The sequence below is a fragment of the Gorilla gorilla genome, chromosome 18 (assembly GCF_029281585.2).
Source record: "Gorilla gorilla gorilla isolate KB3781 chromosome 18, NHGRI_mGorGor1-v2.1_pri, whole genome shotgun sequence".
In the NCBI taxonomy this organism is placed as follows: Eukaryota; Metazoa; Chordata; class Mammalia; order Primates; family Hominidae; genus Gorilla; species Gorilla gorilla.
The window spans coordinates 14154766-14178399 of NC_073242.2; the positions used below are offsets into that span (position 1 = coordinate 14154766).

General features: G+C 47.8%; 1 protein-coding gene across 2 annotated transcripts in view; it reads right to left on the reverse strand.

Annotated features, from left to right (window-relative positions):
* Nucleotides 1-5601: 5601 nt before the first annotated feature.
* EMP2 (epithelial membrane protein 2) overlaps nucleotides 5602-23634 on the reverse strand; it is a 52220-nt gene continuing 34187 nt past the window's right edge. For both annotated transcript variants that reach the window (XM_019012739.4, XM_004057192.4), the window contains exons 3-5: nucleotides 20649-20739; nucleotides 14943-15089; nucleotides 5602-10100 (exon numbers count right to left, since the gene is read on the reverse strand). In XM_019012739.4, the coding sequence (XP_018868284.1) occupies nucleotides 9913-10100; nucleotides 14943-15089; nucleotides 20649-20739 (426 nt within the window). In that variant the 3' untranslated portion in view covers nucleotides 5602-9912. The remainder of the gene's footprint in view (nucleotides 10101-14942; nucleotides 15090-20648; nucleotides 20740-23634) is intronic.

Sequence of the window (23634 nt, forward strand, 5' to 3'; positions counted from 1 at the left end):
TGTGATATGGATGAATATAGTTTGAAATTAGCTGTGGGTAGACAGGGAACTGGGCTTCTGATAGGATTTAGTAGACATTTGATATTTTGTTGGCCCAAAATCTGAACTTCCTTCCTACGTTGGGGAATTCCTTTCCTTCTGAGTCTTGGTGGGTTGCAGAACTAACCACCATGATGTAAACTGAAGATGGCTGCTCATCATTTCCCAGCCTTCCCTGCAGCCAGGACATGGTCATGTGATCCAGGCTTCACCAGTCAGAGGCACCATGCCAGGCTCCCAATCCACAGAAGGAGGGATAGCACAGGTGCAAATATTGGCTGCAAACCGTACCATCTTGTGGTGATGGCAGTGGTTTTCTTTTTTTGTTTGTTTTTTGTTTTTTGAGACAGAGTCTCACTCTGCCATCAGGCTGGAGTGCAGTGGTGCCATCTCAGCTCACTGCAACCTCCACCTCCCAGGTTCAAGCGATTCTGTTGCCTCAGCTTCAAAAGTAGCTGGGAGTACAGGCGTGCACACCCATGTCCAGCTAATTTTTGTATTTTTAGTAGAGACGGGGTTTCACCATGTTGGCCAGGATGGTCTCGATCTCTTGACCTGGTGATCTGCCCGCCTTGATCTCCCAAAGTGCTGGGATTACAGGCGTGAGCCACTGTGCCCGGCCCTGACAGCAGTGGTTTTCTTACCAAATTGTTCTGTGGAACGATCTGAGGCAACTGGGGGGGATTTGGCACATGCTTTCAAGCCTGGGCACTACTAGCTTTCCCTTTAGTAAATTTCTTTTCTGTTTAAATCAGCCAGAGTCACTATTGCTTGCAACTAAGAACCTTGACTAATACTAAGTTTGGTAGCTTGTGTTAGTGCTGCAAGCAACAGACACTCTCACGTGGAATTGACTGAATGGCAGTGTCAGGTCAGAGGGCAGTGGAGATACTGTTATTCAGGCTGGGAAGCTGTTACTCTTGTCACGCTATGGCAAAACATTTGGTTTTACAAACTTTTTCTGGAAAGAGCCAGATTGTAAATATTTGACTTTGTGGTCTATATGGTCTCTATTGGAACTACCCATCTCTGCTTTGGAGAGCATCCATGAACACTATGTAAATGAGTGGGAGTGGCTGTGTCCCAATAAAATTTAATTTACAAAATCAGGTGGTGGGCTGGATGTGGCCCACGGGCCATAGTTGAAGCCTGGTTCAAACTGTCACCTATTTTACACCAACCATGAATCTGTGGATGTTGTAGTATCAGGAGAAACTGTAGAAATATATCAGGATGTTGGCAAGTTCAACTTCTTAGAGCCTTCAGTAAGATCCAACAAGAAAAAGTAAATCTTGGGTCAAACACGGTCCAATGGCAAAATGGAAGGAAATGCAGCTTTGCTAAGATTCCTTCTGCTTGAAGCCTGCAATCTACAGTGACGGAGAATCCAAAGATTTAGAGAGTTATAGAAATAGACAAGTCAAGTGCAAGACCAGGAGTTGACAAACTTTCTCTATGAAGTGCCGATAGTACATATTTCAGGAGTTGCAGGCCACGTGAGGTTTTTGGTTTTTTTTTTGAGACAGAGTTTCGCTCTTGTCACCCAGGCTGGAGTGCAGTGGCGCGATCTCGGCTCACTGCAACCTCTGCCTCCCAGGTTCAAGCAATTCTCCTGCCTCAGCCTCCCTACTAGCTGGGATTACAGGCGCCCGCCACCACACCTGGCTAGTTTTTTGTATTTTTAGTAGAGATGGGATTTCATCATGTTGGCCAGGCTAGTCTCAAACTCCTGACCTCAGGTGATTCACCCAACTGGGCCTCCCAGAGTGCAGAGATTACAGGCATGAGCCACCATGCCCAGCCCAAATAAAGTCTGTTGTATATTCTTCTTTGCATTATTTTACAATTTTTTTTTTTTTTTAAAGGCGGAGTGTTGCTCTGTTGCCCAGGCTGGAGTGCAGTGGTGTGATCTCAGCTCACTGCAACCTCCACCTCCCTGGTTCAAACGATTCTCCTGCCTCAGCCTCCCAAGTAGCTGGGATTACAGGCACCTACCACCACACCTGGCTAATTTTTGTATTTTTAGTAGAGATGAGGTTTCATCATGTTGGCCAGGCTGGTATCAAACTCCTGACCTCAAGTGATCCACCCACCTCGGCCTCCCAAAATGCTGGGATTACAGGCGTGGGCCACTTGCCCCGGCCTAAAACATTTTTTTCCTTTTTGATGAAACAGTCTCATTCTGTTGCCCAGGCTGGAGTACAGCGGCAAGATCACGGCTCACTGCAGCCTTCACCTCCCAAGCTCAAGCAGTCTTCCTGTCTGAGCCTTTCAAGTAGCTGGGACCACAGGCCTGCGCCACCATTCACAGCATTTTTTTTTTTTTTTGGTAGAAACAGTGTCTTGCTATGTGGCCCAGGCTGGTCTCAAACTCCTGGGCTCAAGCGATCCTCCCATCTCACTCTCCCAAAGTGCTGGGATTACTGGTGTGAGTCACCGTGCCCAACCATTTTCACAACTTTTTAAGAACACAAATTCTCAGCTTGTAAACCATATAAAAGCAAGTAATCTGCTAAGTCCTGCTATAAACTAAGGATCAATAGTGTGGCAGCAAAAAGCTAAGCAGAAGATAAGATGTATGGGATTCCAGCAAAAGATATGTTAGATCCTTTAGCATTTTTCATCAGACAGAGGGACAGGCATAGAGAGATAGCTCAGATTAGATGGGCTTTGCAGTTATTGCCTCAAGGCTGCAGTAAAGCTCAGAGGTATGGGGCCAGGAATTCTGAGGCTCAAATTATTAGGCCCATCACATAAAAGCCATAGGCAGAACTACCTACATAAGCCACTACTGGATTCCTGACTGTCAAAATCTCTGTGATAATAAATGTTTTGTGCTTTGAAAAAAAAAAACTTAAAGAAATTGGGTGGAGACAAGATCTTGCATGGCCAAAGGAACCCCATCTGTGACTGAGAAGAGCCTGTAACTATACAACCCTGAAAATTACCTCTGAGACATTAAGCCTCACACCCAGAGGAAGAAAGAAAGTTCCCGGCCATTGCACGCTTCGTTTGGCTGGGTGCGGTGGCTCACGCCTGTAATCCTAGCACTTTGGGAGGCAGAGGCGGGCGGATCACGAGGTCAGGAGATCGAGACCATCCTGGCGAACACGGTGAAACACCATCTCTACTAAAAATACAAAAAAAAAAATTAGCCGGGCGTGGTGGCGGCCGCCTGTAGTCCCAGCTACTCGGGAGGATGAGGCAGGAGAATGGCGTGAACCCGGGGGCAGAGCTTGCAGTGAGCCGAGATCGCGCCACTGCACTCCAGCCTGGGAGACAGTGAGACTCCGTCTCAAAAAAAAAAAAAAGAAAGAAAGAAAGGGCCTGCTCCACACTACCCATCTTAAATCTGACCACAGGGGACAGTGGATGAGGGAGATGGTTCTGCTAAGCAGAACCAAGAGCAACGGATTGAGCAGCCACAAATCTCCCTCCCGCCAGGGAAGGGGCTTCCTGGTATTTGTGACCAATAATGAACCTGTGGCCACTGGACATTGGTTCTCTGCCTGTCCCTTTTCCAAGGGGACAATTCATGGTGACATCCTGTGCCTTTGTCTCCATTACATACTAGGGGCTTTTGAGAGGACATGATTGAACCTTTAGCCACCCATTACCAGGCCATAAGGAGCCCCAACTGGACCCGACTGAGATACAGCACATCACCCATCGCCCTGGAGTAGGAGCTGGAAGTGGAAACCGGTTGAGACTTCAGGTTAGATCCCTCTTGGGAAGGGGTTAGTTCATTTCACGAATGTATAAGAATTTTCATTTTTTGAAACAGAGTTTCTGTTACCCAGGCTAGAGTGCAGTGGCGTCATCACAGCTCACTGCAGCCTGGACCTCCCAAGCTCAAGCGATTCTCCACCTCAGCCTCCTGAGAAGCTGGGACTACAGGAGCACACCACCATGCCTAGCTAATTTTTTAGTTTTTATAGAGATGGGGTCTCGCTGTGCTGCCCAGGCTGATCTCAGACTCCTGGCATCAAGTGATCCTTCTGCCTTCACTTCCCAAAGAGCTGGGATTACAGGCATAAGCCACTGCACCGCGACCCTCATGTTTGCATAATTTGATCTCACTCCTGACTCCAGCCAAGTACTGGGGCAATGATGAGTGAGTGTGTTACCCAAGACAGACCCATCAGAATCTAGCCCTGGAAACTTGAAACTGAGACTAATATTATCTAGATCAAGGCAGGGACTGAGTTCATCAAGGCGGCTCCCACTCCGGGGCGATGGGTGATGTGTTGTGATCTCAGTTGTGTCCAGCTGGGGCTCCTTATGGCCTGGTAATGGGTGGTAAAGGTTCAATCATGTCCTTCCAAAAGTCCCTAGTATGTAACGGAGACAAAGGCACAGGATGTCACCATAACACCTAGCACAATGCTTGTACCATTACAGCTACGCAAATATTTGGTGAATGAATGAATGAGAGGCTGATTTCCTGAGTGGAAGAAATATGAAATTGAGTGTTCTGGGGTGATCACCATCCCCCAGCCATATGGACAAAAAAAAAAAAATCCAATCTAGAAACACAAAGAAGGCAGACAGTAGCCTCTGAAGATTTTAGTTTGTAAACCCTGCGTGACAGTATGGAAGTGAGTGTTCTCAAGATACAAAGATAGCTTTTGCTACCTTTGGCATTCCTTAGATAGAAGCTAAAGGGATCTGTCTCTCTCTCTCTCTCTCCTTCTCTGTCTGAATTTTTCAGTTTTCAGCAGAATATGTGGTAGAAGATAGTCTCATTCCATCATGACCTCATCCTTTAAAGCAGAGGTCTTTATTAAATACAAATGAAATGAAAGAACATGATCTAGTAACAATGAACAGGAAGGTTAAAAAAACAAACAGGATCAGTCATTTGTGGGGATCCCTGAGACGTGAAAATATGGGGCTGCTTGTTCAAATACAAAGAACTTTAAAGCCGGGCGCAGTGGCTCCCACCTGCAATCTCAATGCTTTTGGGAGCCAAGGTGGGAGGATCACATGAGCCCAGGAGTTCAAAACCAGCATAGGCAACAGACCCCCCGCCCCATAAAAGAATGAATGAATGGATGGATGAATGAACGAATACATACATTTTAGGAGCGTTCTTCTCCATGACTACGAAATATTTATTTCTTGTAAGAATGTTCTACTTTATGCCGGACACAGTGAGTGGCTCACACCTGCAATCCCAGCAGTTTGGGAGGCCGAGGCAGGAGGATCGCTTGAGGCCAGGAGTTCTAGACCAGTGTAGGCAACACAGCGAGACTCTGTCTCTACAAGAAATACATATAAAATAATTTAAAATGGCACTAGCAGATCATTCTCCCAAGCATGGGGGCCTTGGATGCATGGAATTGTGTGCGACTACCCAGGCTGCAGGGCTGCAAAGCTGGCCCCATTAAAGAAGCAGAAGGAGATTGTCCAGTGATAAATTGTCCATTTATCAATTGCTTACTGTAAAAGCCATACATTATTATCTTGATGAGAAATCACCTGACCCCCTGCCCCTCAAAATAGCAGCATTCTGCCCTAGATGTCATCACCGTTGGGAACATTAGAGTCTTGCTCTGGGCAATCTAGTTTTAAACTTTATTTTCCATGTACAGTTTCAGATTATACAAAACATAGAAAATGGACTATTTTAAAGGTACATTAAGTAGAAAGTTTCTAACTACCCTAAAATCACAAACCAAGATTCAAAATGAACCTCTAGGCCTTGCCCTAACATTTCCCCAACACCACAAAATTGTCCAACTTGCTCTATTGTAAGTAACCTTTAAACTATTAGCGAGTTTAGTAACATCCCGCAAGGCAGATTTTAAACTATGATACAGTTTCTATCTAGGCCACTGTGTTTAGTGTGTTTACAAACAGGCTTGGAGTTCTAGGTTTCTTCATCATCAGTGAACACAGAGCGTCCTAGAGCGCCAGCCTGTTCATGAGGGGTGTGCACAAAAGCACGCAAACTATAGCAGAGTGTGTGGGAGTGAGTAGGTCTCCGATGTTCCTGTATTCAGGTATATATATATATACACATTCACACAGACCAACAAGTCAAGCATTCTCCAAACTCATTTGAACAGAGACCCAAAATAATTTTAATGCAAATAACAAAATGAGTTAGTCTGTCTCCATCACATAGCCCCTCAATGAAAGAATTACAGTACTTTATAAAAATGTCATAAAATGCGCAAACTACAGTTCCTTCAAATACAGTTGATGCTGTCTTTGGTCCTAATATGTGCTTCTTGGATGTCGACTAATTTCGTTGTTGTTACTGTTCTCGAATAACTGGTAATAAGCACCAAGTGAGCGCTGATTCTATCTACAGGTAAGAAGCTTGGATGTTTTCTCCCTGATTTTGTCATTTCTTTCCAACTTCCCAAATGCATGTCATACAGCAGGGAAGAGGCATCTCTCATGTCTCAAAAAAGCTTAATGGCACAGGTGGATGTGGGCACTGAATGTTGTACAGTAGTGGCAACCAGCCAGGAAAATCCATAGGATCATTTCAGACCGCATTCAACACAGATACTCGCATAGCCCTGACGTTTCTTGTGAAGGGAATTGATGTATTGCTTGAGGGGGTCGATCTCTGGTTCTAAGGTGTTTTGTTTGTTTCCATCGTGACTACCAGAAAATTATAGAAGGCCAGACGCAGTGGCTCATGCCTGTAATCCCAGCACTTTGGAAGGCTGAGGTTGGTGGATCACCTGAGGTTGGGAGTTCGAAACCAGCCTGACCAACATGGAGAAACCCCATCTCTACTAAAAATACAAAAATTAGCTGGGCATGGTGGGACATGCCTGTAATCCCAGCTACTCGGGAGGCTGAGGCAGGAGAATCACTTGAACCCAGGAGGCAGAGGTTGCGGTGAGCCAAGATGGTGCCACTGCACTCCAGCCTGGGCAACAAGAGCAAAACTCAGCCTCCAAAAAAAAAAAAAAAAAGAAAAAAAGAAAAAAGAAAATTATAGAAAAGCCACCAAGGTAGAAAATTTCAAGGGAACTTAAGATTCAACTTCCTCTATGAGCTTGGGTAGCATTCTGTTAACCCTAGGGGTGTAAGCCACATTCTTGCCCACAATATGACTAGTGACAGTATCTCATGGAGGCAGGAGGTGACATTTGTCCTGTCTCTGGCCCCAGGTCACCCTGTACTGCATTGGTGGCTTCTCCATAGGGAGGGGGTCCTATCTCATAGACTCCAAACTTCATGATGGCAGGGAGGATATCTGGATTTGCTCACCCCTGTATTTTCAGAGCCTCACACAGTGCCTGGAACGTGGTAAACATTTAATACTATCTGTCAAAAACAAATGAATGAAAGAGTAGATGGAAAGAGCCAATCCTGCATTGAAGAGATACCCATGGTGGCCCTAAAACTACTCAAACCAGATGTCTCTTCAGCTCCACTGGAACTGAGCTGATGGCAAACCACCACTCCACTCAGCAGAAGGTCAAGTGCAAAAGTATTTAAATAGCACGAGGTCCCACACCCCATCCCAGGACAGCCCCCAGCATCCTGCTCCAACATAAGCAGAAAAAGACAATGAGGTGCAAAGAGCTTATCTCCTGGGATGGTTCCCGGGTGGTCTGCATTGCCACACAGCACATCATGCTTTGATCCTGAAGGACAAGGCCCCAAAAGCCCTATTTCTCAGCACAGTCTTAAAATCACCTGGAAATCATTCACCCAGACCCTCTGAATCAGCCTGTCCCAAGCGGCACGGGAACCCCTAAAGCTTGAAAACTCCGGCTCTATGGGACCCTCTCACCGCATTTACTGTCGGGACCATGGGCCCCTCCACAGACATGTTTTCTGGGTGTTACACAGACAGGTACTGCCCAATAACTGTCATCTGCACGAACTGAATGGAGCTATATTTAGACTGATCTAAATGCCTAAATGCCTCCAGGAGCATTTAATAATAGGCACGTGTAAAGCAGCCTCCCTCCCACGCCACAGGCCTCGATTTTGAATCATTTTATTTTTGAGAGGGAGTCTCAGACTGTCGCCTGGGCTGGAGTGCAGTGGTGAATCTCGGCTCACTGCAACCTCCGCCTCCCAGGTTCAAGCGATTCTCCTTGCCTCAGCCTCCCAAGTAGCTGGGATTACAGGCACCTGCCACCACGCCTGGCTAATTTTGTTTTATTTTCGGTAGAGACAGGGTTTCACCATGTTGGCCAGGCTGGTCTTGAACTCCTGACCTTGTGATCCACCTGCCTCAGCCTCCCAAAGTGCTGGGATTACAGGTGTGAGCCACCGCACCCAGCTGATTTTGAATTCTTAGTGGTGTTCTTTGCGGCGTCCATCACAGTGTGTAATTAGTTTCTTTTCTTTTTTTTCTTTTTTTGAGATGGAGTCTCACTCTGTCACCCAGGCTGGAGTGCAGTGGCACGGTCTCAGCTCACTGCAACCTCCGCCTCCCGGTTCAAGTGATTCTCCTGCCTCAGCCACCTGATAGCTGGGATTACAGGCATGCACCACCATGCCCAGCTCATTTTTGTATTTTTAGTAGAGACAGGTTTCACCATTTTGGCCAGGCTGGTCTTGAACTCCTGACCTCAGGTGATCCACCCGCCTCAGCCTCCCAAAGTGCTGGGATTACAAGCATGAGCCACTGTACCCAGCCAGTTTTTCTAATTAAGTTTTAATCTGTCTCCTCCACTAGGCCATGAGCCCTAGGAGGAGATTGTCTCGAGAGGGTATCCCCTGTGCCTGGCACATGCATGCAAGTTATGGTTTATGTTGATGAATGAATGAATGAATGAAGAATGAATGAATGGTGGATGGGTCCTCTGCGGCTCTAGAAATAGGGGTGAGAGGCCAGCCAGGTGTAGCATAAAGGGCTGGACAAGAAGTGAGAGGCCTTCTGGGATAAGATGGGAAGGAGGCTGTACCCCACACCCTGAAGGTGTCTATGAGTTCACATGGCTCAGGAATGGAGTTTGGGGGCCCTAGATGTAGACAGCTGTGGCGATGGAGGCCAAGGTTTTGGCCTGCTGTGGGGGTTACATTCACCTCCCCATCTCCACATGATGACATCCTAGCATTTATGAGGCAGCTCTGCTGACCTGGCCCAGGCACCGTGGTCCCCAACTTCAACGCATCTGAAGCGTTGCCCAGGGAGCGCATTAGAAATGCAGATTCCCTGGCCCCATCCCTTGAAGACTCTGATTCTGTAGGTCTGGGGTGAGGGGCGGGCGCTGTAGGTTTTGCCTAAAGACGAGTCTAAATCTGGCACGCAGGTAAAGGATCACCATTCCTAAGGCAAGCAGGTGACACTGTCGGCAAATTGAGGTGAGACTTTTTCTGACCCACCCCAATACCGCAGGGTTGGTTGGGCTCTGGTTTGGATACAGACAGAATGCCAGGGACTACACCTGCTTCTCACTTGGAACTTGGGCGAAACCTCTCAGGAAGCTGTCATTCTTCTCCTATACCCCACCTCACCCTCTTCCACCCACCACTAGCAGAGAGATTCGGGAGGCGCTTGGACCAGCTGAAACCCATAGGAAGCACGTCCCCAGAGACCTGGCTTTCCCAGCCTCTCGCCTCCTCCCATCACAGCCCCATGGTTAAGAAATGTCCTGCCGAGTGCTTTTGGATTTGAGCATTGCTGGATTTTTGCTTGTGTCTTGTTGAGACTTTTGAGTGGGCAGCAGTTCTGAATACCAGCCTTCATAGTCTATTCTCTGATCTCAAGAATGCAAAAACTCTTCTCTCTTTTGGATTTTTTTTTTCTTTTTTCTTTTTCTTTTTTTGGCTTTTAAAGGAAACAATACGTTTGCTAGAAAAACCTCAAAAAATAATGATTATATACAAAATGGTTATCTGAATGTGGATTCTGTACTGCAGCAAAAGCAACCCAGCTCCGGAACTCTATTTGCGCTTCCTCAGTATCAGGTACATCATGCCGCTGATGAAGGTGCAGGCGAAGGCCACCCACGCCAGGATGTATGAGTAGCCGTAGCTGCCTTCTCTGGTCACGGGATAGAATTTCGCGTTTTTGTCGTGAATGTCTTCACGCCTGTCTGTATAAATGGAGGCCGCAATCATGACACACAGACCTGTCAGGAAGAAAGGTGAATTTTCAATAAATCATGGACCACAGTGCACCCTGGGTAGCCCAGGGGCATACGGCCAGAGTTGAAGACAAACTTCAGCTTTTATTCTTTATTTATTATTATTTTGTTGTAGAGACAGGATTTTGCCATGTCACCCAGGCTGGTCTTGAACTCCTGAGCTCAAGCACTCCTCCTGCCTCGGCCTCCCAAAGTGCTGGGATTACAGACGTGAGCCACCGCATGCAGCCTTAAGCTCTTATTATTAATAGGTATTTATTTTAGTCTATTGGAAAAATTACAACTGATATTTTGTGGAAGGATATTGTCACCTACCCTGTAGCTATTTTGCTTCCCATTCTTGATAACTAAACCCAGTTTTGTTTGGGTAGCCACATCACCAACCCAGAGGGTGAACATAACTGGTCCAAGCCAGAGGTCCACAGACATACCCTATGAAAGGCCAGACAGTAAGCAGTTTAGGTTTTCTGTGGGCCATGGTCACACAAGTCTGCCACAGTAGCATGACATCACCCATAGACAATACAAAAATGAATAATAGGGGCAGTGTTACAATAAGATTTTATTTACAAAAACATGTGGCAGGCCAGATTTGACCTATGGGCCATAGTTTGCCAACCTTCTTCTTGGCATATGGTTCCTGTTTACTTGTTATAGCTGATGGGTCAGTATGTATCCCAGTTCTGACCACAGAAAACCTTCAGTGAAAAATATGACTCCCTGGGCCGGACACAGTGACTCATGCCTGTAATCCCAGCACTTTGTGAGGCCAAGGTAGGTGGGTTACCTGATGTCAGTAGTTCCAGACCAGCCTGGCCAACAACATGGTGAAACCCCGTCTCTACTAAAAATACAAAAAATTAGCCAGGTGTGGTGGTAGGTGCCTGTAATCCCAGCTACTAGGGAGGCTGAGGCAGGAGAATCGCATTAACTCACGAGGCAGAGGTTGCAGTGAGCCGAGATCGCACCACTGCACTCCAGCCTGCACAACAGCAAAAACTTCCTCTCAAAAAAAAAAAAAGAAAAATAGGACTGCCTGAAAAGAGAGCGATGAGGGAGGAGAAAGCTTTTTTAAATTGCTCTCCTTTCTCTTGCTGACTGCTTTAAATATTGTCGGGGCAGGATGAAATATTTGGAGTTGCAGCAGACTTTTTGGAGCCACGAAGAGGTCAACACCAACACTAAAGATGACAGAATAGAAGGATGGAATGAGCGCAAGTGCTTGATGCAGATGCTGCTAAATCAGCTCTAGAAACTTTTCTACCTCCAGAGTACTTGTTATGTAAAAATAGTAACTATCTTTGTGGCTGAAATCACAGTTAATTCGATTTTCTCTCACATAAGGCCAAAAGCACCCTAATTTTAGTACTTGTGGTCCTTGGCTGGGTGCGTTGGATCATGCCTGTAATCCCACCACTTTGGGAGGTTGAAGCGGGCAGATCACTTGAGCCCAGGAGTTCGAGACCAGCCCGGCCAACATAGCAAAACCTCACCTCCACTAAAAACACAAAAATTAGCTGGGTGTGATGGTGCACACCTGTAGTCCCAGCTACTTGGGAGGCTGCGGCACGAGAATCGCCTGAACCCGGAAGGCAGAGGTTGCAGCGAGCCAAGGTCGCACCACTGCACTCCAGCTTGGGCGACAGAGCGAAACCCTATCTCAAAAAATAAAAAAAGAAATACTTGCTGTCCCAATATTTACAGACATTAGAGCTAAGATGAGGTTAGGTTCTGTGGTTTTCCTTGGGGGACCTATCTCTCTCCTGGCCAGGCAGTTTTGGTGGGACTATCCTTCAAGATGCTCAGACATTCTCTGGCCAGGGGCCAAGCGCATAGACAATCTCCGCCAATCAGACTCTCACTCCTGGAAACCTGAGTCTAAACAGTGACCCTGTCAGGGTTCCTTGATTCTGACAGCACCTCCCTGGAGCCGCTGCCTGGCAGTTGCTGGTGCCTGGATCTTCTTTCCAACACCTGGTTTTTCAGCTTTTCCTTTGATTCTTGCAGGCTACCCCCAGAATCCCATCTCTCACATGAGTTAGAGTATCTGCTGCTTGCGTCTAAAGATCCCTGCCTGATACAGCATTAAACACTCTGCAGTTTGAAGCAGAACAGGGAGGGCCAGGTCTTTGGACCAGAAAATGGCCACAGGAGTTGGGGAGAACGGGATGCTATGCAAGGAAAATGGGAAGATGTGACTTTCATATTAAAATACGGGGGAATTTTCATATATGTGAAAATTTATATATATAAAATTCCTAAATACATATATTAGGGTAATCAATTTTGACTAAGTAGCCTTACAGATCAACAGACAAACATAGACAATAACAGAAAATAAACTTCAGAAGCTGGGTGCGGTGGCTCATGCTCGGAATCCCAACACTTTGAGAGGCTGACGCTGGCAGATTGCGAGACCAGCCTGCACAACATAGAGAAACCCCATCTCTACAAACATTAGCCAGGCATAATGGCACATGTCTGTAGTCCCAGTTCCTTGGGAGGCTGAGGTGGGAGCATTGCTTGAGCCCTGGAGGCCGAGGCTGCAGTGAGCCATGATCACGCCACTGTACTTCAGCCCGGGCAACAGAGTAACCACCCAAGTCCCCCCACCCCAAGTTAAATGACAGGATTCAATTGCCTTTAATGGGGTCGGTGAGGGTGGGGGGTCCCTGCTTCTAACTGGCAGATACAGAGACAGTAAAGGAGGGGGATCAGACACCTCCTGACTACCTCGCCCAGGGTCCTTGGGAAGAACACGTTCTCCCTTTAGGCCTCATTTGTTCTGGCTTGTTGCTCTCCAACGCTTGGCTCAGGGACAGGAGTACAAATCCCCAGGCTCTAACCCAGCAGATGCTGATTCAAGAGGGCAGGCTGGGGCCTTGGGAGTCTGCACTTTAGAAAGGTACCCGGAAGGACTGTGTGGACTTGGGGGGTTCTCAAGATCAAGTGACCCTCCGGAGTCTTTTGCACTTGAAAACACTCTCATTCTCCGCCTGTACCTAGAAGGGGTGGTACCTGGCTGTCCAGTAAAAGTGCCCCAAGGGGAGGGGACGCTGAGTGTGACCAACCACCCCACTTTGCCCTGGACTGGGGTTTCCTAGGATGCGGGACTTTCAGTGTTTTTATTTTATATTGTATTGTATTGTATTCTACTCTATTTATTTTATTATTTTTTCAAGGAAGAGTCTCACTCTATCCCTCGGGCTGGAGTACAGTGGTGCTATGGTTTGGCTGTGTCCCCACCCAAATCTCACCTTGAATTGTAATAATCCCCACATGTCAAGGACGGGGCTAGGTGGAGATCATTGAATCATGGGGGCGGTTCCCCCATACTGTTCTTGCGGTAGTGAGTAAGACTCACAAGATATGATGGTTTTATAAATGGGAGTTCCCCTGCACACGCTCTCTTTCCCGCTGCCATGTAAGCCCTTTTGTTCTTCCTTCATCTTCCGCCATGACTGTGAGGCCTCCCCAGCCATGTGGAACTGTGAGTCCATTAAGCCTCTTTCCTTTACAAATTACCCAGTCTCGGGTATCTTTATTAGCAGCATGAGAATGGACTAATACAAGTGGTACAGCACCCCACAGCTCACTGCAGCCTTTACCTCTCAGGCTCAAATGATCTTCCACTCCAGCCTCCCAAGTAGCTGGGACTACAGGTGTGCTCTGCCATGCTTGGCTAATTTTTTTTCTTTTTGTATAGAGGAGGTCTCACTGTGTTGCCCAGGCTGGTCTTAAACTCCTGGGCTCAAGCAGTCCTCCTGCATGGGCCTCCCAAAGTGCTCCTGCACCTGACCGGGACTTTCAGTTTTAAAACAGAGGATGGTCCCAGGCAAACTAGAACAAGTTGTCACTGCACTGCACTGATGACACGTCTCAGGGTCATCCTGAGGGCATGGCAGGTTTGGACTTGACCCTGGCCCGGGAGGTGGAGGGCTGGAAGGAGGTGGTAGTTAGAGTGGTTAGGGCCAAGCAGCCTCAGTTGGCTCCCACACCCAGATTTCTTGCCTTCATCAAGCCACTCGCTAACTCCTGATTGGAAAGCACCCTAGAAGGGACTTCTGTATTTTGTCATCAGAAAGCTTTAAATCGTCACTGAGAAACAACAAATGATCACGGTGTGGCTTCTGACTTCTGATCTGATTTAAGCCTTGCTAAAATTCCTAAGTAGAAAAAAATGCTCTGAGACCTCTGCTTCCTCCAAGTTCCTCCAGGACTGAGGCTGTGCCTTGTTCATCTCTTGAGCCCCTGCAGCCAGCACAGGCCTGGTGCAACGTGGGCACCTCTGTCACCCACCAGCTTGAAACCTGTTGATGGCTTCCCATCAGCTTAGAACAAAGACCCCAAATCCTTTCTATGGCCTGCAAGACTCCATGGGGCGTGGCCCTGCCCGCCCTGCTGGTTCACTTCCCACTGCACTCCAGCCCCACTGGGCAGCTCTCCGTCCCTCCTATCACACAGCTTCCGTCATGCTGTTCCCTCTACCCAGGACACTGTTCCCTCCTCTCTGTATTGAGACACAACACTGTCGACAGCGACTCCTACTCACCCTCCAGATCCTCTGGCATCATGTCTCCAGGATGCCTTCCCTGGACTCCCAACTCAATCCAAACTCCCGAATATAAAACGTCCCACTGTGGTACAGCATGCATGCGCCCACACACACACACACACACACGCAAACACACACCGGCACACAGCACTGCGCGGCTGCCAATTTCTCCTTTCCAAATTCTCCCTCCTCCTGGCTTCCCTCCTGGCGGCTGGGAAGGGAGTGCTTATTCCAGAAAGCCCCTTGTTAGGGAAGCCCGTTGATGTACTTACATGACATTAGCTGGATGATGGAGGTTAGGACAAACCTCTCTCCCTGCTTCAGGCGGAAGAGCTGGAGCACGAAGATGAAGAAGGCGATGCAGCAGAGAATGGTGGAGAGGATCATGGTGGCCTGGACTGCCTGCAGTGTGGAGTACTCTGCGGGAAAAGGGCAGGGGCGCAGGACTGAGGACGTTGGCCAGCTGGCATTGCGGGGTACACAGTGACCACAGTAGCTCCAGAGTAGGGGTGACAGGAGGCAAACAGGAAGGGGTTCAGGCAGTCGTCTACATGGTCTGAGCACAAGGGCAGCCAAGGAGTCTTCCAGACCCCCTGCCCTTCACCTCCAGTGTCCATTTCACCAGACAATCCTCAACCCCCTTATCTGGAAGACGAGGCAAGAACCACCTGCTCTGCATTCTTCCTGGTCTGGGTCACAGATCCCAAATGCTTGGCTCATGGACAGGGGAATCTTTTGAAGTACAAACCTCAGGTTCCAACGTGGTAGATTCTGACTCAAGAAATCAGGATGGGGTCTTGGGGGTCTACGTTTTAGAGAGGGATTCCCATGGACTCAGGGCTCATGGGACTGTGACCTTGTGAAGTGCTCTGTGGACTTCATAGTAGCCTGTAGGTATCGGAGGCTGATCTTCTCGGTCACTACTTACAAAGAGGAGGAAAGCTCCTTTCTTTTCAGGTCAGCCTTAACAGAGACGGGGGTATGAAGGTTTGGGGCTCAGTACAGAGAAGTTTCAGTGGAGAAGGGAGGCCTAGGGTGGAGGGTGTCACATGGGGGCAGGTCACAGTGAGGCTATGTGTAGAAAGCTATGTGGCCATAGGGAAGGCATCCTGCACATGGGTTGCCTTCGTGGGCCTCAGTTTCCTCACCTGTAAAATGGGGATATAGATATATTTTTTGAGACAGGGTCTCACTCTGACATCCAGGCTGGAGTGTAGTGGCACAACCGTAGCTCACTGCAGCCTTGAACTCTTGGGCCCAAGTGATCCTCCTGCCTCAGCCTCCTGTGTAGCTGGGACTACAGGCATGTCTGGCTAATTTTTAAAAAATTTTTGTAGGGATGGAGTCTCGCTATGTTGCTCACGGTGGTCTTGAACTCTAAAATGGGGATACTAATAGCTCCTTCCTCATCGGGCTGGGAAGGTAGAGTAAACTCATCTACATAAGGGGGTTTGGAGGGTGCAGGCAAGGTGGGAGTCCTGTGTAAGAGCTGAATGCTGAATGTTACCACCAGGATGAGGCCAAAAGATAAGGTGAGGGGACAGCATCCATGCTGCACAGAAAATCTAAGGACATACCTTCCTTTTCTTTTTCTTTCTGTCTTTTTTTTCCTTCAATTTTGCAGTTTTGCCTGAAAACTCACTGGAGTGAACATAATTGGTAAGTACTTAATGAAACGTCTAGAGCTGTGGATTTAATCCATTCTGGCTACAGATCATGGTTACTTGGAGAGCATCTAGCCTTTCCCCCAATTCCTTATGTGGAGCGAAAGGAGTCAGACCGGCTCCCCCACTATGACACACACCACATGACCCCATTCCCATGAGGCCCAGGAACAGGTGGAAGTGAGTTATAGTGACAGAAGTCAGAAGTGGTTGCCCTCGGGGCAGAAAGCGGTAGCAACTGTGTGGAAGGGGGCCAGAGGAACTTTCTGGAGAGTTGGCAATGTTCTCTGTCTTCTTTTGGATGGTGGTTACATGGGTGTTTATACAATTGTCAAAACCCACCAAATTGAGCCCTTAAGAAGCCTGCGTTTCCCTGTTTGTAAATTATAACTCCATTAAAAAAAAGAAAAAGAAAAAGAAAACCCAGCAGGCTCTACTGAGATGAAATAAATCAGAATGTCGGGCACTGACAGCGGGCACGAGGGCTTCGTAAAGCCACCGAGGGAATTCTAATATGGAGCCCAAGTGGTGACCCTCTGGCTTACAGCAGTACTTCCCAAATCTGCCCAATCCCAGGGATCACCTGGGATTGCTTATTAAAAATACAGATTCTTAGGCCTCTCCCCCTGGAGATTCTGCTACCATTGTCCTGGAGTGGGCACCAGGAATCTGTATTTTCAGCAACAAGTGACCCATGGTGGGCACCAGGAATCTGTATTTTCAGCAACAAGTGACCCATGATGGGGCAAATGGGGAAAACATGCCTTTGGGGGAAAGGATGAACACATGTTCCTAGAACAGGGTTTCTCAAAGCTGGGAGGGGGTGCAGGATGTGCCTGCCAGGCAGCCCCTGAGATGGGTGTATGTGGAACCCAGTGAGGACGGGAAACTACACAAATTCACGGAATGAGAGGGATGCTCACTTTGCTCAGTTTAAATTCCTCTAAGGGCTGGGCGCGGTGACTCACGCCTGTAATCCCAGCACTATGGGAGGCAGAGGCAGGTGGATCACCTGAGGTCAGGAGTTTGAGACCAGCCTGGCCAATATGGCAAAACCCTGTCTCTACTAAAAATACAAAAATTAGCTGGGTGTGGTGGCACACACCTGTAATCCCAGCTACTCGGGAGTTTGAGGCAGGAGGATGGCTTGAACCCAGAAGGCGGGGACTGCAGCGAGCAGAGATTGTGCCACTGCACTCCAGCCTGGGTGACAGAGCGAGACTCTGTCTCAAAAATAAATAAATAAATAAATAAATTAAATAAATAAATAAATAAATAGATTTCTCTAAGGACCTCAAGGAGGAGTTCTCCACCAGCTGCTTTTGTGCTTTAAAAACACCCACTAATATCTGGGTATTTGGGGTTGTTTGTTTTTTAACATGAAAAGGACCAGAAACAGGCTTAGAGGCTTCAGGAGGGAAGTGTGTCTGCCCAGACTTTGATAACATCATTGGGCTTTCCACCTAGTATTTTCAGAAAGCTTCCCTTCTTTTATGGCAAGTGATACTAGTTTATATGAGTGATAACACTCATGGGAGGGATGTGACATTCTCTTTAACATAGACTTATGGTTTGGGAGGCCACAGCGGGTGAAGTGGGAGAATCGCTTGAGCTCAGGAGTTCAAGACCAGCATGGGCAACATGGTAAAACCATGCCTCTACAGAAAATACAAAAATTAGCCAGGTGTGGTGGCACACACCCATAATCCCAGCTACTGGGGAGGCTGAGGTGGGAGGATCACTTGAACGTCGGGGGCAGAGTTTACAGTGAGCTGTGATTGCACCACTGCACTCCAGCCAGAGTGACAAAGCGAGACCCTGATTCAAACGGAAAAAAGAAAATAGATTTATGGGTGAGTGCAGAGGCTCATGCCTATAAACCCCAGCACTTTGGGAGGCCAAGGTGGGAGGATCACTTGAAGCCAGGCATGAAAAACCAGCCTGGGCAACATAGCAAGACCCTGTCTCCACTAAATAAATACAGTAGATTTATGTACAGAAAAGTGGGCTATTTTAAAAGTAAACTTTTTAAAGTAAAAAAAGTTGGCAAACTTTTTCAGTAGAGGGACAGACAGTGAATATTTTAGGTTTTGTGAACCATATGGTCTCTTGTCGAATGTTCTTTTTGTTTTGTTTTTAGGGGTGTGTGTGTGTGTGTGTGTGTGTGTAAACAACTTTTAAAAATGTAAAAACTGTTCTTAGCTCCCGGGCCAAACAAAAACAGGCCTTGGACTGAATTTGGCTAGCGGTTCGCCAACCCCTGTTTTAAAGAAAAATAAGTGAATAATCTCATGTGGAGGATTCAGAAAAACGGCCACAGAGCACAGCAAGCCCTCCCAGCTGGCCTTGCACACTGGCGACAGCTGGGGCTTGCAGAGCACAGGGAAGGAGGGCTGTTCCCAGGGCCAGAGGTTAGCATGACAGAATAACAGACGAGACGGAAGGGAGCACCGATGGTGTTCCGTGGTTAAGGGCACTGGCTTTAGAGCTGGTCACACCTAGACTGGAATCCTGCCGCCATCATTCGCTCCTGGCTATGTGGCCTTGGGTAACTTAACTGCTCTCTGCCTCAGTTTCCCCATCTTAAAATGGGGCCTATGGTCCCTGCCTGATGGGGCTATGAGATCACCTATGTAAAGGACTTAGACCCATGCCTCACAGTAAACTTTAAGTAAATGGTGCCTTCTACTGGTATTTTTGCTGCTTTCATGATGAATATGGATATTGTTACTGAGTGTGGTGAGAATCTGGGACCCAGGGAGTAGGCTCCTTTGCTCCCTAATAGGATTGTCAGATTTGGCAAACAAACCAAAACAAACACAATGATAGGATACCCAGTACATGAATATCCAATGGACAACAAATAAATTTTAGGAGAGGCATGGTGGCACCTCCTCCTCCTTTAGGCTGAGGTGGGCAGATCTCTGGAGCCCAGGAGTTCGAGACCAGCCTGGGCAACATGGTGAAACTCCATCTCTACAAAAATTACAAAAATTAGCTGGGCATGGTGGTGAGTGCCTGTAGTCCCAGCTACTTCAGAGGCTGAGATGGGAGGATCACTTGAGCCCGGGAGGTCAAGGCTGCAGTGAGTCGTGATTGCACCACTGCACTCCAGCCTGGGTGACAGAGTGAGACCCTGTCTCAAAAACAAACAAACAAACAAACAAACAAACACCAAAAAACTAAACCCTCCCCCCCCACCAACAAAACCAAATATTTTTTAGCATAAGTATGTCCCATGTTATATTAATATTTGGGCCATAGTCATACTAAAAAAAAGTACTTATTGTTTATCTGAAATCTCTAATTTAACTGGGTATACTGTATTTTATCAGGCATCTGGGATCCCAAAGTATCTATTTCGTCAGTTCTATGAGGAAAAACAGAACCATTCACTTCATAATGAAAAACAGTGGTTAGCATGTTTTTGAATGGGATTTTCTGTATTTTAAAGCCTTTTCATGTATTTTAGCTCATTGAAGAGGTGGGCACAGCAAAGGCATCATTATTACTTCGTTCTACAGCTGAGGATGTTGAAATTGACACGCCCAATGCAAGGCTACACAGCTTGTCTAGGAACGGAAGCCAGATCTTGGATTTTTGTTTGTTTTTGAGACAGGGTCTCACTCTGTCAACCCAGGGTGGAGCGCAGTGGCGTGATCTCGGCTCACCGCAACCTCCGCCTCCTGGGTTCAAGCAATTCTCTTGCTTCAGCCTCCTCAGTGGCTGGGATTACAGGCGTGCACCACCACGCCCAGCTAATTTTTGTATTTTTAGTAGAGATGGGGTTTCGCCATATTGACCAGGCTGGTCTCAAACTCCTGACCTCAAGTGATCCATCCGCCTCTGCCTCCCAAAGTGCTGGGATTACAGACATGAGCCACTGCCCCCTGCCAGGTCTTGGATTTCTTACTGCTGGACGGGGAAAAGTGACTGGAGGGTAAATTATGGTCTCTGAGCCCATTTAGAGGCGAGGCTTGGATAAAAAAAGAAGGGAAGAGAAAATTCTAGATAGAGCTGAAGCTGGAGAAAGGATGAGAAAGGGAAACTCCGCTGTGCTAAGAGAGAAGAGAAGGCATGAGGTCCAACTTAGCTGGAGTTGGTCTCCCTCCAGCCTCCGGCTTCTCCACACCCCTGGCATCTCCAGCTTGTGCTGTCCTCCGCTCCAGCACACACTGAGCAAACGCGGCCAGGCCCACCGGAGTATGCAGTGAGTGGAGGAGAGGGTACAGAGTCGGGGAACCCGAAGCCTCACTCCTGACCGTTCCTTCCTCCCTCAGTGCTTCTCAGTCAGCTTCCTTCATTCACACTTACCTTGAAAGCTGTCATTGATGACTGTACAATTCGTGTTGTTGGTACATATTCTCCAGACATCTGCAAAAAACTCATCTCCTACCCACCAGGCCTGTAACACAAAATGGAAATAGAGAGAAAGGCTGCCCATTCATGATGCAAACACTGACTGCTAATTAGGCACGAGGCATGGTGGGCTTCCGGGATTCTCAAACTGCAGCGCATGTGAGAATTGCCTGGGGAGCTTATTCTAATGCAGACTGACTCAGGAGATCTGGGGTGGGGACTGGGATTCTGCATTTCTTTCTTTTCTATTCATTTATTTTTTTGAGACAGGGTCTTGCTCTGTCGTCCAGGCTGGAGGGCAGCGGCACAGTCTTGGCTCACTGTTGCCTCCATCTCTCGGGCTCAAGCAATCCTCCCACCTCAGCCTCCTGAGTATCTGGGACTACAGGTGCACATCACCACGCTTAATTTTTGTATTTTTTGTAGAGTCAGGGTTTACTATGTTGTCAGGCTAGTCTTGAACTCCTGACCTCAGGTGATCCGTCCACCTCAGCCTCCCACAGTGCTCGGATTACAAGCATGATCCACTGCGCCCAGCCGGGATCCTACATTTCTTTTTGTTTTCTTTTTTTGTTTGTTTTTTTTGAGACGGAGTTTCACTCTTGTTGCCCAGGCTGGAGTGCGATGCATGATCTTGGCTCACTGCAACCCTCCCATACTGGGTTCAAGCAATTCTCCTGCCTCAGTCTCATGAGTAGCTGCGATTTAGAGGCATGCACCACCACACCTGGCTCATTTTTGTATTTTTAGTAGAGACAGGGTTTTGCCAGGTTGGTCAGGCTAGTCTCGAACTTCTGACCTCAGGTGATCCACCTGCCTTGGCCTCCCAAAGTGCTGGGATCACAGGCGTGAGCTACCACGCCTGGCCAGGATTCTACATTTCTAACTGGCTCCAGGTGATGCCCTGCTACTTTCTCCCAAAGCATAAGAGGTGGTCCAGGCCCTCAGAGAGTATGGGAGAAAAGATGAGGCTGAGTTGGTGGAAATAATAGCAGTCAGGGGTGGGCACAGTGGCTCATGCCTATAATTTCAGCACTTTGGGAGGCCGAGGTGGGAGGATTGCTTGAGCCCAGGAGTTTGAGACCAGCCGGGGCAACCCATCTCTACAAAAAAATACAAAAAATTAGTCAGGCATGGTGGTGTGTGACTGTAGTCCCAGCTACTCAGGAGTCTGAGGTGGGAGGATTGCTTAAGCCTGGGCAGTAGAGGCTGCAGTGAGCCGCGATCGCAACATTACACTCCAGCCTGGGTGACAGAGAGAGACCCTGTCACAAACAAACAAACAAACATTGCAATGGATGGGATGACCAGACAAGATTCTCCTGTCTTCAGCCAAAAGCATTCATTTCCCTCTGTGCTTTGGTGGCTGCTGCCCTTCCCCCACTGCCCAAGATGGCCTTCCTTCTACTTTCCAGTTGCCAAGCACAATTCCAAACGCATAATGAATACCCTCAGACTCACCGATGGACAAAAAGTCCATCTGCGTCTTCTTAGTATGTGCCATGATAATATACCCTGGGGGTGCTGGATACGATTCACTAAGGCTGATGGTTTTCCTGCCCCTAATGTCTGTCTATCCTTTTCACTAAGTCTGGGACCTTTTCAGGATCCCAAAGGACTAGATGGGAAGAAATAGAAAAAGGAGATTCTAAAAGAACATTCGGTCCCATTTATTTCACGGTGAGCTCCTGGAATGGTGAGTCCAAATACTATAATCCAGGGTTCCCCAACCCATGGGCCATGGACTGGTACCTGTCTGTAGCCTGTTAGGAACCAGGCTACGCAGCAGGAGGTGAGCAGCCAGTGAAGGCAGCTTCATCTGTATTTACAGCTGCTCCCCATCACTCACATTACTGCCTGAGGTCTGCCTCCTGTCAGGTCACCAGGGGCATTAGATTCTTATAGGAGTGTCAACCTTATTGTGAACTGTGCATGCCAGGGATCTAGGCTGCACGCTCCTTATGAGACTCTAATGCCTGATGATCTGTCACTGTCTCCCATCACCCCCAGAAGGGACCGTCTAGTCCAGAACAACAAGCTCAGGGCTCCCACTGATTCCACATTATGATGAGTTGTATAATTATTTCATTATATATTACAATGTAATAATAATAAAGTGCACAATAAATGTAATGCACTTGAATCATTCTGAAACCATCCCCCTGCAATGCCCCCTCCCCAGTATGTAGAAAAATTGTCTTCCATGAAACCGGTCCCTGGTGCCAAAAAGGTTGGGGACCACTGCTATAATTCATAGCAGCAATGTGGTCCCTGCCCAGGCCACTCACAGCAGCTCAGCAAGAAGCTCCAGAACCCAAATGCGATTACTGTGCTCATCTCCCCTGACAGGCTCTAGAACCAGGAGCCTCTGGAATGGCTCAAATCCTGGCTCTGCTGCTTACTGCACTGTAAACTCTGCCAAGTGCCCGAATGGCCCTGAGGCTCAGTTCCTTCACCTGTAACCCGGTGCAAGGAGATGTCGGTGCCCTACCTGGTACAGCTGGGGTGGGGATCACATGAGATGACACGCATAAAAGGGCCACAGTGATCGCTAAGTGACAGGCATTATAGTTTATGTTATTATTGTCATGATGATACATCAGCGGGAGCCGTATATGTAGGCAGAGTTGCTGGCCACTCGTTTGGTGTACTTTTTGGCTTTCTGAGCAATGTTTCTGCCCTTCAATTATCTCTGCAGTCTGAAATGAGCAGGATGGAAGCCAGGTCTTTGGAACAGTGTATAGGCTGTTAAGAAGCTTCCCTGATGTCACTCCCTGTTTGGAGGGATATTAATCTATGCCAAGAGGTTATTTATCCAATACATTCCTGCCATATGGCTGCAAGCTGGATACTAAAGGGAAACATTAAATTTTTCATAGGGGCATAGGTAGAGTCTGGAAAGTTCCATGCATGAGCTCTGCTGGGGAGGACATGGCCAGGT